The sequence below is a fragment of the Poeciliopsis prolifica genome, unplaced genomic scaffold (assembly GCF_027474105.1).
Source record: "Poeciliopsis prolifica strain line A6 unplaced genomic scaffold, Auburn_PproV2 SCAFFOLD012, whole genome shotgun sequence".
In the NCBI taxonomy this organism is placed as follows: Eukaryota; Metazoa; Chordata; class Actinopteri; order Cyprinodontiformes; family Poeciliidae; genus Poeciliopsis; species Poeciliopsis prolifica.
Window position 1 is genome coordinate 886769 of NW_026562387.1, and position 19287 is coordinate 906055.

The window sequence follows — 19287 nt, forward strand, 5'->3', positions numbered from 1 at the left end:
TATGTAGTGCATAAAATAAAGTCCAACGTAAAGTGGACATTGAGCTCAGACATCAGTTGACTATGGACCAATAAATTTTTTTTTTTTCCGTACTACTTTGCGATCGAACTCAGTGAGTGACAGGAATCCAGCCAATGATACGATACGGTTCACTTTCGCTACGCAGCCAATCAGCATTGTGCTGATTGGCTGTGTAGCCAATCAGCCATCAACCTGGGCTACGTGGGTTACGTGCCTTGGTCATAGCGCCGTGCAGGTGAGAATAGTGCGGTAGAGTTAGGAAACGTGAAAGCCATCACCTTATTATGTCTACGTGGGACATCCACTCACCAAGCCAAAGTAAAAAAAAATAAATTCACTTCTTCTAAGATCAAATGGAATCAAATCAAATGAAAGGAATGGTCTGCATTGATATTGAAATGTTGAGTTCAGACTTTTGACTATAGATAAGCAGACATTTGTACACTGGCAAAGAAGTATGAGGCCATTCTCCTCCACCCACAGATTATGAGGCCATTAACAGTCAAATATGCTGAATTCAAGTAGATATAGCAAGAAGCAGACTGACCATCAACCTGGGCAAAGTGTACAACCACTGGAGAAGTGAGAAGAAGTGAGAAGGGCAGACGTGAAAAAAAACTGTAATTAAATATTTTACAAGAATTTATACTGCATCACAAGCTACAGAAAACATTTCATTGTGCAAAATGTGAATGTTTTAATATGAACAAACATTTATGTCTGAAAGGTGTAATGTCTCATTTCTCACCCTGGCTGAAGCAGGACTCTTACTTATAGCATGCATCTCATGAACAGCAATGTTTTCTTTTCTTTTTTTTTTATTTTAATTGAGCAAATCACTTAAATTCAAAGCAAAAGAATGAAAATTGCTGATGTAATTTGATTTTTTAATAAGCAATGCAACTTTCTATGATCCCAGATTTATGATACTTGTGCGTGGCCACGCTGTGTACACTGATGATGCTCACAGTGGTCCGCAGTGTGCCCAGGAAGCTTGTGTGTACGCCCAGACATATGAACAATTAGAGGGAACATTGGGCTCAGTTGATTAAAATACGTTTTCAGACAGGTTTTAAAAAATGGACAGTGAGGGAGCCTGTCAGATGTTTAACGGTAGCGCGTTCCCAAGCTTAGGGGCAGAAACATAGAAGGCCCTTTCTCCTCTAAGCTTTGGTGTGATTCTGATGTGTGTGCTGTTCACACACATCAGAATCAAATGAATGGATCGTTACCACGCCTTTGTCAAATGTGATGCTAAAGAAGTAATTATTTGATTGAGTTGTGTATGAGCAGGGATGCATCTAAAGCCTGTTAGATGGTTCCTTTCTAGGACCAGGATTCTGCTCTAACAGATTTTCCTCCAGTATTACCTTCATTCATCTTCACATCCACCATGTTTCCCTGTCGTTTGCCTCAAAATAGCATTTTTTATGTAGGTCAAAAAATTTATTATTTTTTTTAAATAGTCTGTTGTCTATTTATTTGCTTTGTCTCCTTTATTACTCTTTTGCAAGCTGCATTTTGAAACTTGGCCATAAGGTGTGTGAACTGCATGGTAGACCTGTAAACAAATCATGAAATGATTCAAAAGGCTTAGCTGTATGACATAAACACTCACAATCATGAGCTTTAGTTGCACTAATATCCACAAATATTTTTCAGTATGATAACAATACATTAGGTCAAAGTGAGGGTTGTTATAGCCAGAAAAGATGGTCTGAAATTTAAAAAGCATGAATGCAGTTGTAAGTAAGTATTTGTTTTGACTCAGAGTGAATGATGACAAACTCAGAGATAAACTCACTTCTTAAGACAAATTTCTTGTTGTTGTGTTGTTTGTGTTGAAAGAAATATGATCTTGTAATTGTGGGAAACATTTCACCAGCAGCTGTTTGAAATGGTTCTGGAATTTTTTTCCCACAAATGTATAAAATATTGGACTGATGCAGAAGTAAATGTACGCCATGTTGCGGGTGACACGAAGAGCGTAACCGAGTCTCTTTTTAGCTTCACAGCTCAAATCAGACTCGTATTTATAATGCAGGAGTTCTACGATGTTAAATGGGATCCAGCAGATGAAGAACAACACTACGATCATAAATATCACCCTGACTGCATGGAATTTAGAAGTCGATTGGGATTTTTTAATGGTGACCACAATCCTAATGTAACAAAATATGATAACAGCCAGAGGGAGGATCAAGAAGATAAAAAGCTGAATATAAAATCTGGATCTATTGAGCATCTTTCGATCTATACCATCAATGTGAGCAAACTCCTCACAGTGCTCAGTGTCTTCTTGGGAAAAGACACCATGGAGAATCATTGGCTGGACACAAGCCAAACCACTGATCACCCACACCACTGCACAGGAAATGATTGCATTGCGTCGACTCCTTACATGTACTACAGGCATAACATGTACAAAAGCAAGGTAACGGTCAAATGTTAGCAGAGTCAGAAAGAAAACAGAACTGTAAAAACCCAGGTAGTAGACGCTGAAGACAATCTTGCACATAGCTGAGCCAAAAATCCATGTAGACATCTGCATGTAGACGGCCTGAAAGGGAAGGCTGCTCATCAAGATCAGGGACGACGTCACCAGGTTGACCAGCAAGATGTTGATCACAGTGTACAGCTTCTCAAACCTGGAGGGAAGATTGTAAAGTGTTAGTTTGGTACAAACATCAATTCTCCAACAGTCAGAGCACAAATTATTATCAGTAGCTTTAATTTTACACAAGACTGAAGTACCTTTCATAGAAGATCTGTGTGTATGTTAGCCAGAAAATTTTAATTAAGTTTAGTTCATTCGTTGTTTGGAATTCAAAATTTTGGCCATGATGTGTAAATGAAAGTTATTTTTTTATCTCTTCTTGACAAACCTTTTGGGACAAATTATGCCGATTTTCACCCACTGTTACTATCACAGCACAAACTTCCTAAATATAATTATTGCAGACTCCTGGAAAAGTGAAGCTGTAAGCAGCACTGGGCGGCCCTGGCTGCTCATTGCTGCTCCAGCCATGTGGTGACTGCGAGAGATCCATATCTGAAAGACTCTCAGAACAGAGAAATAAGATTCTCCAGTCAGATGAGACAAAGGTTAAACTTAAAGCCAGGTGACATGTTTGGAGGTAACCTATCCAATATCATCTAACTGTATGCAGCAATGTACAGTGACAAAGTCGTTCCAGAGCATCTTGACCAAAGACTGAAGCTGCAATTCATTTCACAGTCAGACAACGACGCAAAGCACATGGCCAAATATGAAAGGTTTTTCAGAACCACTGAATTTGAATGAACATCTTTGGAGAGATCTGAAACTGACTGACGTCTCCATCCAGCCTGATGGAGCTGGATGGAGCTCCATCAGATGGAGCTGGATGGAGCTCCATCAGAAAAACTGCAAAGAAGAATGAGCCAAACTGCTAAAGGAAGGAGAGGAAAGCTGAAGGCATCAAGTTCAAAAGGTGAGAGACTGGAATTGCTTTAGAAGGTGGATCAACAAAGTATTAACCCAAGGCTTATACCGATGCGATTTATTGGTTTTCTACTTTTAATACAGTTGCAAAACACTCCAAAAAATTCTAATGGGTATTAATGTGTACACTTTTGGGGAAAGAAATTAATTTAATACATCTTGGAATACGATTGTAACATAACATTGGAAAAAGTGAAGTGCTTTGAAGACTTTACAGTAGCCTGTAAATTTCCTCTTAGAAATTGTGTCTACATCAAACAGCAAAAAGCGAATATATCAATTTGATCAACATCGAAAGAGTTAAAGTATTTTAATATTAGTTCTGTCAATCAGTGAAAAAGTCTTGTCACCCACCTGAGCAACAAGAGTAATTTGTGCTCGGAAGATTTTGAGCGTACACATAGCTGTACTTGCAGCAAAAGAGTTGAAACGTTTTCAACTTTTGTTGCTGTCTGCTCTCTCAGAAAACGTTTGTCTTTCACTCAATGTGTCAAGCCCATAATTGTGAACTATAAGCTTTTCAGTCAAAATAGTAGTTTGATTAATCTGAGTCATGTAATGTTCAGATTAATCGCATGTGTTAGCGCATCAACGTTGACTATCCTACTTTTTAGTCAATGTAAATGTTTGATAAGTAGGGAAGAAATTATGATAAAAGTTTGTATTAATGTATATCATATTTTCTGTAAACTTTGCGTGCCTTAAAGGAAGCATGCTTCTCTTTGCACCACAAGTGGTTCCATTCAAAATGAAAACTTATTTAAATTGAAAGCAAGAAATACAGCCAAACACAAAGATCTAACGTTCTATTTTTCTTCTAAGGTTTTTACAGTAGTGTCTGGAACTACTGTAAAAAAAATAAAACAGTGATTTACTCACCGGTGGATGATAACCAGAACCAGCAGGTTGGTGATAACACTGAAGACAAACATGAAGTAGTAAATGTAAGTCAGATTTGCACGCACTTTGTTATCATCCCTGTTACATGGTGGAAACTCAGGTTCTGGGGCTTTGCTGGCAATATCACTGATGTTTGTTTCTGTCATCTTTGTGTAAAATCTGTCAAAAGTAGAATTCACAAAGTCATGTTGTCAGTTAGAGGTCATACAATATTTTATGGTAATCTACAAAAAGCAGAGCATAACTAAATCACAACTGTATGAGAGAAGATTGTATGTAAGATAAAATCAAAATCTAGAATGAATTTTCTTACCTCGTGTTTGACAGCAGCTTCAAGCAGTGACTCTGAAAATCTCTCTGAGTCTAACAGAGCTCCTGTACCAAAATGAAGACAGTTGGACTGGAGTGTCTGTGAACTCATCTGAGCCTGTTTTGCATGAAGAAAAAACTGTAATGACATAACCATAAGAGGACATGGAAACAGCTTCAGTGAGATCAGCTTTCATGAAAAATCCTCTGGGGCATCAGAGGATTTTAAATAAATTAGCCTAGTAAATAAATTACTCCAGCGATAAGTACTTCAGCAAATATTTTCATTTGTCATTAAAACTTAAAAGGCAGCAAAATAAAAACAGTATTTGTGGCACATTATTCTTGTCATCATTCTATTTAGGTGTGGTGCAGCAGAGGCACATCTAAAAGTTTCAGGCCAGTGGCCCTCCTGGTGTGGAGTTTGGCACCTGTGATTTAGAGGCTTGTGAAACATGTTCTTTTGCAGACACCAACAGAACATTTACATATTCCCAAAAATGGCAGGGTGCGTTTTTTTTTTTTTTTTTTTTTCTTGTTTTGTTTTTGTTGTTTTACTCTTGGACTGTTTCTAGAAGTAGACACTAAAACTGTAATGCAAAAAGCAAATTTGGCAGAATAGTGAACATTTTATGGAAACATACCAATTTTGAAAAAAATCTAGTTTTTAGATAAAATGTTTAAACCAAAATATGCCAGGTGTTTGAATAATTTGGGGTTAACAATAGTTGTGGTATCAGAGATCTGAGAGTGCGCATGAAAAGATTGTCTGTGCATGAAACTGAAGACAACATGCATTTCCACGTTCCAGGGAATATCTGTTGACTCAGGCTGTTAGCTTTTGAGATTTCTAGAATAATTTGGTTTTGATGATCATGTTGAAAACATGTTGACTCTTTTCCTGCAGCTACAAAGTAACTGTTACACACCCAACAACCTTCTTTCCAAAAAATGGAGTATACAGAGTCACAGTTTGGGCAGCAGCTGGCATAAATTTGAATAAAGAATGCAAGTACAATAATCTAATTGTGCCCAGCAGGCTGCTAAAAGGTTTCCAGTTTAGAAACTGGGTAAATGTTGTTAGAAATGCAACATTTACCCATCAAAACTATTGAAAAGAACGCCTGGTATCTGACATAACATTGTGGAGAAAAGAGCTGAAGTGCAAAGACTTTTTTACAATCATTGCAACACAAAAAATTATAATTAACTTCAGCGTTCAGAACCTTTGCAGAAATTTTGTGTTAATGTTTTCTTCTAACTATGTCAGCTAAGCATTTCTGAGAGAATAGTGCACCACATCAGATTTATTACGCTGTGTACTCAGGGGATGTCAGGCTCTGCACAGACAATCCATTCAGCCATGGTCTTGCATAAAGTTCTCTCAGGGACCCCCAAAGCCATCACAGGCCAGCCAGAGCAGGAGCGCCATTCCTTCAGCGAGTTCACACCGGAAAAGTCTCAACAAGACTGAGACTCATTCCACCAACTGTGCAGGACCTACAGACTTCACAGACCAACTCGACCCAAGGAACAGGATGAACTAAATTCTCCCACCACCCACAGGCTTAACCCACTCCCCATTCAATCCCTGACCCACCCAAGTCCCCCAACTTCCCCATCTGCCCTCACTTCAGACCTGCTGTTGGTCTGAGAAGCACGACAGATGATTTCTGGCATTTGAAATCAATTCTATGTTTTATTTTCCACTGCAGTTTATGCTAATATTTTACACCTTCCGAAGTGGGAGGTATTGCAGTGCAAAAATCAGCAACATTTTTACTGGGATTGCTATGAAGGATTTATTCCTGTGTCACGTAATCACAGTGATAAAATACTGTGATTTTATCGGTATAAAATCACAGTATTTTCAGTCAAAGAATAAAAAAGACGGCCCCCACCCCTCCCACGCCAAAAACAAAAAAATCTTCATAAAGAAAACATTTTTTCAGTGTAAGATGCATATACTTATATGTCTTCTTTTCACTGAAAAAAATTTTTTTCTATGGAACACAACCTTTTAAGCCTGACTGTGACACTGTTTACAATTGGATATTTTACTTGTTCTTCAGGTGTAAAAGTCCATCTGATTGGTTGTTGGTGTTTTAGAATTAATATCAGAATCTGTTAGGAGTCTTTCCCCATTATAGTCTTAGCTAAAACTAGTTGTTGATGTTTATCATGAGTCAAAGGATCAATAATCATCACTCTCAGAAGGGGGAGCTGAGATTCATGCTTTGATTGCTGGGAAGATTCTTTCATTGCATCTTCTTTCAGTTCCCATCAACATCCATTTAGTTCTGAAGGTAAGCAATCACTAGATGTTAAGGGGGAAGACAGAGAAAATGAACAGAGAACTATGTATTCATTCATTCTTCCCACTGGAATAAGTCTTTCGCGTCTCCCTGATCTCCACTACCCACAAAGGTCCAGCAGCATGATGTTCTCTATCGGTCAAGTTTTCACTGTTGAATGATTCTTCAGGCCCCACTTCACCACAATGTTCCACATCCACTGGCCTGGCATCAGTCTTTTTGATCAGATCATGGTGTAGGTACAGCGTTATGAAAAAGTGTTTTCCCCCTTAAAAATGTCTTCAATTTTTTTCACACGTTTTTTCACATGTTGGTTCTAACAGGTCAAGTGAACATCCTGTTTTGTACCACTAAATCAGGGGTCCAGTCCTCGAGAGAAACCATCCTGCATCTTCCAGATGCTTTCCTGCTCCAACACACCTCAGTCACATGAATGGCTTGTTTGCAGGTTTGTTCAGAGTTGATCCTGGGCTATTGGAGTAAGGACAAGTCTAAAAGTTGTAGGATGGTAGCTATCGAGAACTGGAACTTGAGCACCCTTGCACTTAGTCCATTTAGAGACAATATGTGGGCACTGACAGCTTTTCCACTGTTGCTGCTTCTAATTTCTCATGACTATGAGAGCACGCAAACCTAATAACATTTCTGGTCTTTTCCATACTCTAATTGCTTGTTGAAATCACAAATGTCGATTTGTAAGTAAATGGATGACAAATGCTTCCTGCAGTCCCCGGTGTTGTAAACAAAATGGTACTGAACAAATGGAAAATAAACAGAATTTGACCATAGAGAAAGCGTGAGAGAGGAAGACGAAGATGAAGAGAGAGAAAAAAGTTTCTTAATGCAAAGGAAAAATTTACATAATACTCTACAAAATCTGCCAGAACTACAGTAATTCAAATAACTAGAAAATGCTTTCTAAACAAAACTAGTATTTGTGGAGCATATCCCTCATCAGGCACTTTGACTGGATCAACGGTAAAAACAGTTTCAGGTACATTAAAAGTCCAACAATCGACAGTTAAGCTCCTTCTAAACATCAATAACTGACAATAACCCATTTTAGCTAAGACTATAATGGGGAAAAGACTTGTAATAGATTCTGATATTAATTCTAAAACTGCTACAATCAATCAGATTAACTTTTACACCTGAAGAACAAGTAAAACATCCAATTGTAAATGTTGCATTCTGCTTCTGTTTGCTCTGTTTTATGACACGCCATCTAGTCATGCTAAAGACATAGAGCAGCTGTTTACATCAAACATTGATAAGGGCTTATTTCATAATGGGCATATTCCCCTAAGTGAATTTCTCCCCATTACCAGCAGCCCCACCAGAGCTCAACTGTTTGGAGTTTTGGTTAATCCTTGTGGAGTCAGAAGTCTCACAAACATACACTACATACACACACAGAGAACATCCTCTGACTAAAATAGGGCAGACATCACTTAGCAAGATTACTGGGTCATTTGGGAAGTTTACTGTTAATGGGCATAATGGTTGTAAGCTTTTGTTTTCCTAAAATTGCATGGAACACTTGGAAAAACAGGAACAGGAAATTCCTGCCCAACACTTCATATTCTTTAGGCATGAAAACCATGCATGAAAAAAAATCACAATATTGTTGATTGTATTGTGATTAACAATAAATATGTTGATCACAATGAAACACATTGTTTCACATTGTTTTTTTGTTTCACAATGAAACAAAAAACCCACTCATAATCTTTTGTGATTGAATTCAACAATATTCACTTTACCATATTCATGAAAACAATGTGATACTGTCAACGCTGCTACACCTAATGACTTGACATCCAGCGTCATTCAAATTGAGATCTATCAAAGTGCGGACGGCGCTCCTCATGGTCAAATTTCTGACTCAGAGTGTAGCCTATTAGAGCAGCAGCTTATCTCCATCCAATAGGAAGTGGTTAGTTAAGCACATTGGACAGGGCCGCTCCAGGGTGGCCCCCCTAACCCAGTGCAGGTGGAGGGAGGCAGAAGAACCCAAGCTAAAACAGCATCAATGTTTTAGCTTGAGTTAAACAGTGTGGACAATGTGCCCCACATGATGCATGAACCTGTTTCTGAACTTTACTAACTGTGTTTCCATTGACCTCAAAAATGTGCAAATTGGAAGTACAAAAATAAATTTGCTCAATGGAAAGAAATATCCCAAAGTTGAAAAACTTGGGTTTTGTTTCATTAAAAAGTTCTTGTGCAAGGATGAGGTTTTTTTTTCTTTCCAGCCACTTCGAAGTTAATGTATTTTCTACCATCCCATGAGTCACATGATCACAAACCAATTCCTGTTATGGGTAAAAAAAGGGGAAAAAAAGCAAAGATAGAAAGTGGTGGGAAGAGGAGGGAGTTCCAGGTTTTTTGCCTTATTCATGTGCTATTAGTTGCAAAAAACTAATAGCATAATTGCAAAATTATGTTGTTGTTTTTTTCAATATTAGCAGAATGTTGAATGTTTTCTGTGCAAATGCAGTTACAGTTTGTCTGTAGCTGCATTTCTATACAAATGCAGCTACAGACAAACTGCTACATTCGAAACGCACAAAGGAGCGTTATCATAGATTCTTCCTTCCAGCAGCTGCTAGGCTCCATAATCAGGTGATTATGTTATTAACAACTTTTATTACTAACTATAAAGTCACAGAAAAGATAAACACAAGGTAATTAAGATCAGAAATGATAACAAATGTATGCACTTCAGTTAAATCCTGATAAAGTAATCTGTCATTAAAATAAGCTATGTAGTGTTGGTCACATTTAAAAGAAAAGTAACTTTCATAAGAAATCTTATCTAAAATGGATGTGGAATAAGGACATTAGTATGCTTATCTTATGGTACAAAACTCTAGTATTTATTGTGTTAAGTTTTCTTGTGTTTACCAAAATCCAGCTGTTTGTCTGACGTTTGGTGCATCGTTTTGCTTTGCTGGCTGTGACTAGTTGTCTTTTTTTTGTTTTTCGCTTTTTTTCTGAGCGAATGCAGGATTACCAAACTCTGGATGACAGAGACCTGTCTGACTGGCTGGTGCTTGGTTCATTTATTTTCACTGTTTAGTTGTAAGTGTAGACACAGGCTAGAGCATGCAGAACACACACTGAGTGAGGGTGTGTGAGGTGTAAGCACACACGCCACATGTGATTCTTTGTTCACAGAGTTATATGTACATGAACCTTGCAACTCTCACCTGCCTTGATAGTTGATGAGTATGTTGGTGTGTGTCCCAAAACACATCTTTCATAAAGAGATCAAAGAAAAGCTGGTGGAGAAAAACCTGCTCTAAAAGAACGTCTTCCAAAGAAAACATTTTGAATGAAAGCTGCCGCACCAAGTTCAGAGCCTCAGCTGTAAACCCTTAATCCTGGCGTGTAAAAAACATATTTAAAATAAATAAACACACAAAGCTTATCCGGCCCGGGATGCAAGTAAAGCCTGGCAGCCCGCCATGCTTATGATACACAGAGAGAAAGTGGCATGGAAAGCAATTGATTTGATTAAAAGAACAGTATTTTTGTAGCCAAATTGTTAAAACATTAAAATCATTCAAAGGAAATGTGACTCACCCATATAATTACTGCTGTCAGTGTTTTTCAGGAGATGTGTGCTTTCTACGTGAGTCGAAAAAATCTCACCGTATGAAGCAGGAGCTGCAGCTTAAGTCCACTTAGAGACGGGGCGTGATGGGGTGGCACAGTGGTTAGCACAGCCCCGCGTTTGGAGGTCTTAGTCCTCGGCGTGGGCGTTGCGAGTTCGACTCCCGGTCCCGGCGACCTTTGCTGCATGTCTTCCCCCCTCTCCTCGCCCTTCTTCCTGTCTGCCTACTGTCAAAAATACGAATCACTGGCTCTGCAAAAACTCTTTGGAGGAAAAAGTTCACTTATAGATGTTGATTGTTACATAAAGTGTTCTTTGAAAATTCTGCAGCGTTGTTTCTGTTCCAAGGATCATCAGTGAAAAGAGGTGGAGATTAAAGGTGGGATTATTAAATATTATGTTAAGAGTTGTTTTCAAAAGGTGCTTTTAATCTGTCGAAGAAGGCGCATTAAAATGCATCTCCTGATTTACTGCGATGTAAAGGGAATCAGAAACACATCATGTAGATAACAGAAATTTGACAGCCTCTCCTCTGTGTTTATGCTGCAGCTATTTTGTCCTCGGGGGTTCGGTGCATGTTTGTGTGCGTGGGTGTGTGTGTTTCCTCCCTGGCCTTCAAGGTGTTCCTAAGTAGACAACAATCAAGAAGAGTTTGAAGAAACAGATTGACTCAGACTGGCTTCATTTCCATCGACCTTAAAATGGTGCAAAGTTAAATCAAAATAAATTTGCTTAATAGAGACGCAGCAATTTTGAAAAAAAAAAAGTTTTTCAATGAAAAACATTTGCAGTGGAATGATGAGGATGATGGTGCTGCATAATTTTTGAAGAATTATTGGATGAACAAGCTTATTCATGTTTGATTTTTATTGCGCTACTAAAGTCTTATTCAATAGAAACACTGCAATTGTGAAATTGTTTTTTTGTTGTTGTTTTTTTACGTTAGTGGAAAAACGACAAAGTTTCATGCACATTTTTGATGAAAACGCAGCTGCTGTGAATTAATCAGGCTTTCTCAGATCTATTTGATGGATTCTGCAGTAGAACTAATTTCTCCTCACAGTCCCTCGTCTTCATATAATTGGCTCCTGGTTGACATTATGTGGATTCTCAGTTCAGCTTGTTGAGTAATAATTAAATTCAGTTGATTTTTTTTTCTTTCATTTAAAAAAAATCAATTGGTAAACATAGCTTATGATGGACTTCATAAGATCAATATTCAGTCAGTCAGTTTGAAGGATTCATTTCAGTAATAACATGTAAGATAAAACACAGGACTTATTTTTAAAGCAATACATTTATTGTGCAATAGCAAAACATATGAATAACATGAAGAATATAATGACAAATTATTGTCATGTGGCTTTTCATGGAGCCAGATCATTCTTACTTCTAGATATAAAAAAGAAAAAGAAAAAAGAAATTAAAACAGAAAAAACAACTGAGAAATAAACTCCAGATTCTCTGCAACAAATATTCCAAAAACAAAAACAAGCACATGCTGATTACTGAACAAGGACTGGGTGGAATCCAATTACATACTGTCTTATACATACATACACTAGTAAGCCTTAACAGGATAATATACAGTAGTACTATCTTCTGAGTAATGCTCTAAATGGATTACTCTATGTCATTTTGTGCAGTGAAGTAATATTGATAACCCTAAACTGAGACTTACATTGCCCTGACATCACAGGACAAAAGACACTAAAGGAAAACATGCATATAAAAATTTACATATATTTTAACTGCAGGAGGTCCACAGCATAAACATGTCAAATCTGTGACAAGCGTTTTTCGTTCAGCTGTGTTCCTGAAAACTCAGTCACCTTTGCTTGATTTCTTCTCGTGTGTCTGATTCTGTAGTAAGAGACAGAATGGTGCCGACTTCAATCTTCTTTGATGGGGAGGAGAGGCTTTGTTTTTCATTTCTAAAAGCTGTCCGATATTTAAAAAATAAAAATAAAGATGACTTATTTTTCTTTACAGCTTTGGCCAGCATATTTACAAAATGCCTTCTAAGTCACAAAATGCTGACACGGCAAGATAACGTTGCGCAATGAAGGCCCAACATCATCTGCTCTTCACATAAACCACAGACATTGGTGTTGAGCAACACACACATACACATGCATAACATGGTTTCAACTTATCTGAATCTGTTTGATACTGAGTTTGATATTCCGATCAATATCTTTGTTGTTTCCCGGCACCCTGAATAAGTCATGTTAATACATTGCTGCCCAACCCGACCTCTAAAGGTTTCTGGAAGAAAGCATACACAAGCACAGGATTTGAAGGGCATGTTGCCACTGTTTAACAGGACTTTTTATGACCAGATCTAATAATTGATCACTGGACCTAAACCACTCCATTTCAGCCGCAGTGACTGGAAACGTCTCCCGACTTTTCTGTGGACTCCAAATGTTTTGGTGGAAAATTCACCTGTTAGCACTGTATTTGGAGTCCATATCTAAAACATTTTTAAGAAACTGGAGTTTGGGAAGCTGACACAAGAGCTCTTTTAAAACTTACACATCTGTTCAAAACAAACTGCTAACATCTTATGTAATACATAAGGCATTGCATGAGCAGTATCAGAACCTCGCATGTGACCATGAAAATGTTGAAATATAAAAGTGAGACTAATACTGCCAACCCTATTTTTGATCTTATATTCATAGCAACAATTCCAGCTGAATTTCAGGCCAAGCAATTCCTACAAAATGCAAAGCTTTTGTACAAATTTACATCATAATGATTAAATGATTATTACATTTTTTAACTCCAACTTTTGAAGTGGTTCTCTTTTTTTAGCGCTTCCCCATTTTGAAAGAAACACAGAACACAATAATAAAAAGGGATGCTTCGTTCATACAAAATGAGAAATATCAAATATTTATTTGATACTCAAAGAAATATCAAATTCAGCAAAATCTTGGATCTCCTTTTTCTTAACTTTTTACTTGAAACAGAAACTGACACATTTTTTATCAGTCTTGTAGAGGCAGGGGAAGAAAGCTGCAATTTTTTTTTCTCTAAAGATACTTTCAGTCTGGACAGTCTGATGACTATTGCTCTATTTAATGAATTTATTAAGGTGCTTACTATGTCAAAATAAAGTGCAAGAACCATTCATAGAACGTTTTCTTGCATGTAACAATCATGCAGTGTTTTTTAGGATGAAAGCCTCCCCCCTCGTTTCTATGCTCTCTGTTGACTCGGTGGAAATGTGAGCAAACTCACAGAGCTTTTTCAGGAGTGTTTAAGAAACTCTCACTTTGCTTACCATCACTGTATTCAGTTCCTACCGTGGGAATTGCTGTTCTGTCGCCTTCGTTGACCAAAATGTGCCTTTTTAGGCCTGGGAACCATTTCACCAGCAGCTGTTTGAAGTGCTCCTGGAATTTCCTTTCCACAAATGTATAAAACATTGGACTGATGCAGAAGTAAATGTACGCCATGTTGCGGGTGACATGAAGAGCGTAACCGAGACTCTTTTTAGCTTCACAGCTCAAATCAGACTCGTATTTATAATGCAGGAGTTCTACGATGTTAAATGGGATCCAGCAGATGAAGAACAACACTACGATCATAAATATCACCCTGACTGCATGGAATTTAGCAGTTGATCGGGATTTTTTAATGGTGACCACAATCCTAATGTAACAAAATATGATAACAGCCAGAGGGAGGATCAAGAAGACAAAAAGCTGAATATAAAATCCGGATCTATTGAGCATCTCTACATTCATACCATCAATGTGAGCAAACTCCTCACAGTGCTCAGTGCCCAATGCTTGAAGGTGCCATGCAGGATCATGGGCCTAATGCAAGCCACACCACTGATCACCCACACCACTGCACAGGAAATGATTGCATTGCGTCGACTCCTTACATGTACTACAGGCATAACATGTACAAAAGCAAGATAACGGTCAAGTGTTAGCAGAGTTAGAAAGAAAACAGAACTGTAAAAACCCAGGTAGTAGACGCTGAAGACAATCTTGCACATAGCTGAGCCAAAAATCCATGTAGACATCTGCATGTAGACGGCCTGGAAGGGAAGGCTGCTCATCAAGATCAGGGACGACGTCACCAGGTTGACCAGCAAGATGTTGATCACAGTGTACAGCTTCTCAAACCTGGAGGGAAGATTTTAAAGCTATTAAGTTATTTTGGAAGCATAGTTACATTCTCAAACTTCCACAGGTCGAAGAAAACATTAAGGTGAAATTCTTGGTTCAGTTTCCAAAGGTGATAATTTTGTGGAATATTGTTAAAAAGCAGAAAACGTTTCAGCTTGTTCACCATTCCAAGTTTATATATTGTTTAATCCAGTGGTTTCCAAAGATCTACTAGGCCCCCGACGGATTGCAATAAATTCCCCCCAGAAAAGAAAAAAAAAAAAAAAACACGCATCGTTCAACCAGACATAAACCTAAACACATATTGGGTTTTCAAACTCCACTAAAGTTTATTTCACACTACCAGGTTGCAACAAAACACACCACCAACCATTTTTAAAGTGATACATTTTTGTGTAACTGTTCTTTTCTTATATTCATCCATACTGCTTCCCACGGCCCACTTGGAAGCAGTGGGCCGTGGGAAGCAGTATCAAATAGAAATGATGTCTATGGAGGCCTCAGAGGTCCAATAGAGAACAAGAGTGGATAAACAGCAACATGAAGGCGAAGGAACACAGCAGATAGGTCAGGGAGAACATAATGGAGAGGTCAAAAGCAGAGTTGGATGTTAATAAGGGGTTTAATGATGCAGGTATTCATACCGAATATTTTCAGTCCAGGTATTTCAGTTCGGGATGCACATGAGCCAAATATGCTATAGCTTTAAACCTTTACACATTCAGTTTTATCAACATTTTTAACAAAAAAAAAAAAAACACCAAAACAAAGCATTCACTATAACTATCATCTGCTACAGTGGACCCCCAGAATCACCTATTTGTGGATTTTTCTATGGAACAAAACTCCAAATTAATGATAATGGCAGACACTATGAGACCCAGGTTGCAGTGAAATGATGGTGTAATGATGAAAAATGTCCAAAAACAGTCCAGAATCCAGGCAGCACAGCAGAGCGGAGCGGAAGCCAGCGCTGAACACTAACACCAGACTTACGAGGGCCAGCACACAGCTAAACTTGCGATGAAATGAGATGTGAACTAGAGGACACAGGAGGGATTAAATAGACAGAGAGTAATCAAGGAGAGGAGACACACTTGGGAGTAATCAAGGAGAAGACAGGAATGCGAGGAGACTCAGGACACAAAAAAAACTCAAAATCAAACACAGAAAAACGCCGAACATGACAATTTTTAATTTAAGGTGTTCAAATAAAATTCAGTTTGGAAAACTGAAAACCCTTGATACAATGCCACTCGATATGCTATTGTCTGGCATATGCAAAGCAGCCAATTGAGGAGCAGCATATTACTTTCCTTGTCTCTGATTGGCTGGACCCTCAAGAGGGAAAATAAGGAGGACTGTGGATGCTAGCTTTCCTCTGTTTGTATCAATGCACATTACAGATTGTTTGGCTCTTTAAAGCTCTCTTAGAGAGGTTCTCACATATCCCTGGAGTTTGTATTCCAAAGATTCTTAAACCAAAGCTTAATACATAATGGTTGATATACGATGTTGACTAAATAAATAGCTTTGTCTAAACTGAACTCCATTGCCCACTTGAGCCAAGCGTAAACCACCAGTGACCTTTACTCAGTCACTGGAGGAATGGCAGACATCCAACAAAGATCCATGGGATTGTGACAAGGGGTCAGACATCACAATGTTTTCCCTCTTGCTGAACTCTAAATGGTAAATGGACTGAACTTATATAGCGCTTTTCCAGTCATTTTGACCACTCAAAGCGCTTTACACTAGCGTCACATTCACCCATATGCAGACCGGTAGGCAATTTGGGGTTAAGGCACATTGACATATGGCAGGAGGAAGCTGGAATTGAACCTACAACCATCTGATTGCAAGACGACAACTCTGCCACACAGCCACAGTCGCCACTAGGGAAATCTCTAGTGGTGCCTTCAAGTACAACTGCTAGACTGGATTGTCTACATGTCCAAATGTTGAGAGAAACAACAATCTTGATTATATTTGAATGGCTTCAATGTCTGACAATAATTTTCTTAAAAGTTAAATGAGCTTTTATTAGTTAGAATCAAATAAAACAAATAGTTGCTAAAGCATTGTCAGAACAGGGCAACATGCTCTGCTTTTGTCCTTTCACCATTGGGTCGCCCTCACACAGCAGCCTCCGCCAACCTCCAGCCCTGTGCATGATGGACATGGCGGGTATCTTATGGAGGACGTCCTTCCTGTTGCAATACCCCTGATTATTAGCAACAGGGAAATATATAGATTTGTATGTTTCTCTTGATGAAAGCTTGTTTTCTGTGCCAGCACATCTCCAGTTGCAAAACAAAGTCACATGAGGAATCTTCATAATAGGAAATTTCTTGAGGAATATTTCCTTTTATTCCAATGTTTTACTGTTATGAAAATTATCTAAGTTCATTTACTTTCTCTAAGTTCATTTACTTCTATTTGAAAGGTTATGTTTTCATAATATTCTGTGTGTTGTTTTCTTGACTCCTTTTTTTTATGGTATACTTTTAGCTGTTTCTCCAGGTGTTTCCTTAAGGGTTAGAAATGTTTATACATTCTTGTGTTAAAAGCTGTGTTAACTATTAACTGTGTCCTGAGGGGTGGATTTATAGAGGTCATCCTTAGGTCCTAGTAATGGCATGTCCACGGAAGAATGTGTGACTCTGTGAAATGACCAACCCCTTTGTTTGTTAACATAATAAAATGCAGTTGGGGACTGAGAGCCGGAGGAGTTGATCCCAGACAGCGTTTGGCAGCTCTTCTCCCCTCTTCTGCAGAAAAGTAACTTGTGTTTTTGGTTGATTCTTGCAGGTTGGGGAACAAAATAAACCTAACATTTACCCATAATTTGTGTTGAATTTTAATTTGTCGTGGAATGCTGGAGTTGTTTCCATCATCTGATGTGAATTTTGTGTTAATCTCCTCTTTTGGAAATGTTTAATTGGTGACAACAATACAGTGCTCAGCACTTATTTCACCCACTGTTGAGTAAGTAAAATTGTTTGAGGATTTTATAATACAAGCTTTGAGTTAATAATGTAAAAATAAGCTCATTTTTTTCTGTCAGAGATTCATGCAAGACCTTGAGCTAACACATTCATCTATTATGAGTATATAAGGGTTTAGCATTTATACATATATATATATATATAACTCACCGATGGATGATAACCAGAACCAACAGGTTGGTGATAACACTGAAGACAAACATGAAGTAGTAAATGTACGACAGATTTGCTCCCAGTTTGTTGTCATCATCCCTCAAACACAGTTCAACTGGCTCCTCTGAGGCGTAGCTGGTAGCATAACTATTGTTTGTTTCTGTCATCTTTGTGTGAAATCTGTCAAAAGCAGAATTCACAGTTTATGCCATGTGTTGAGATTTGGAAATCATAATTTTGAAACCATGTTACAGTAAGCAAATAGAATATAGAAATCTGCGAAAAAAGGCATTATTCAAAAGCAGCAATTACTTTTCTTACCAGTGATCCGACCAAGAAGCTTCGGGCTATGATTGCGAAAGTCCGTCTGATATTAAGCGGCTTGTCTCACCAAAAGAAAGGAAGTTTCGATGGAGACTCTGTGCGCATGTCTCTGCCTGATTTCAGAACATGATAACACAGAACTTGACACAGTCTGCACACAGTTCCAAACACATCTTATATAACAAAATTCTTCAGTAATAGCTGCAACTTTGGTACACCACATCTCTATGGCTTTTGAGCAGTTCATCTGATAATTCTATGACAGGATATGGTCAAGATGTTCTTCTGACATGAGTTATATTAGAAGTTTTTATCTGTCCTCCAAACAAGATAAAGATTATCAAGAGATGCTCAGGGAGATGCTCGGCAGCGGAAAGGTTTGCAGAGAAGAGCCTGACTGTATCAACTTGTGGTCTTCCTTTCCGTGTTTATTTCTGACATGGTAACAGACAGAATCACACTGAGGAACATGTGACATTACCTGAAGCAACAGTGGGAATTGTTTTGATCAGTGCTTATTATTTCATTTATTATTATTGTAAGCTTGACAGAAATGTGGACACATCATACAGAGAAATGCATTGGCATTTCTTTACAGCAGAACATTTGTATTTGCACTTTTAGGTTAGATTGCCTATGAAACCTGTCCACCCCCTCGGATGTTTTACGCTTTTTTATTGCTTTCATAAATCAGTCAAGATCAACAAAACTGAGCTTTTAAAACGTACACAAAAACCTTAAATGTCAAACTGAAAACTGATTTCTAAAAAAATGACCAAGAAATATTTGCCATAAAATGCCATAAAAATGATTGCAGTATTTTGTGGATGCACGGAATCTGTGTGCATCGGTCTCAATGCTGCACATCAAGACAAAGCTTTCCTTTATTCTTTCTGTCTAAGCTATTCCATGAGTGAGGATTGGCTGACAGCTATCAGGTTGAGTCTGGGCTTAAACTCTCCCACTCCAGAACATCCGCCTTGCTGTCTTTAAACCATTGGAA

General features: G+C 38.2%; 1 protein-coding gene and 1 pseudogene across 1 annotated transcript; both read right to left on the minus strand.

Moving 5' to 3' along the window:
- Positions 1–849: 849 nt before the first annotated feature.
- Positions 850–10658, minus strand: LOC129364526 (C-C chemokine receptor type 8-like). Its single transcript, XM_055037194.1, has 4 exons — positions 10618–10658; positions 4719–4832; positions 4385–4564; positions 850–2669 (listed from the first exon to the last, which is right to left on the minus strand). Exons 3-4 carry the CDS (start codon positions 4549–4551, stop codon positions 1829–1831), a joined length of 1008 nt encoding a protein of 335 aa, XP_054893169.1. The 5' UTR covers positions 4552–4564; positions 4719–4832; positions 10618–10658; the 3' UTR covers positions 850–1828.
- Positions 10659–12772: 2114 nt separating this feature from the next.
- Positions 12773–18351, minus strand: LOC129364780 (C-C chemokine receptor type 8-like; annotated as a pseudogene).
- Positions 18352–19287: the final 936 nt, after the last annotated feature.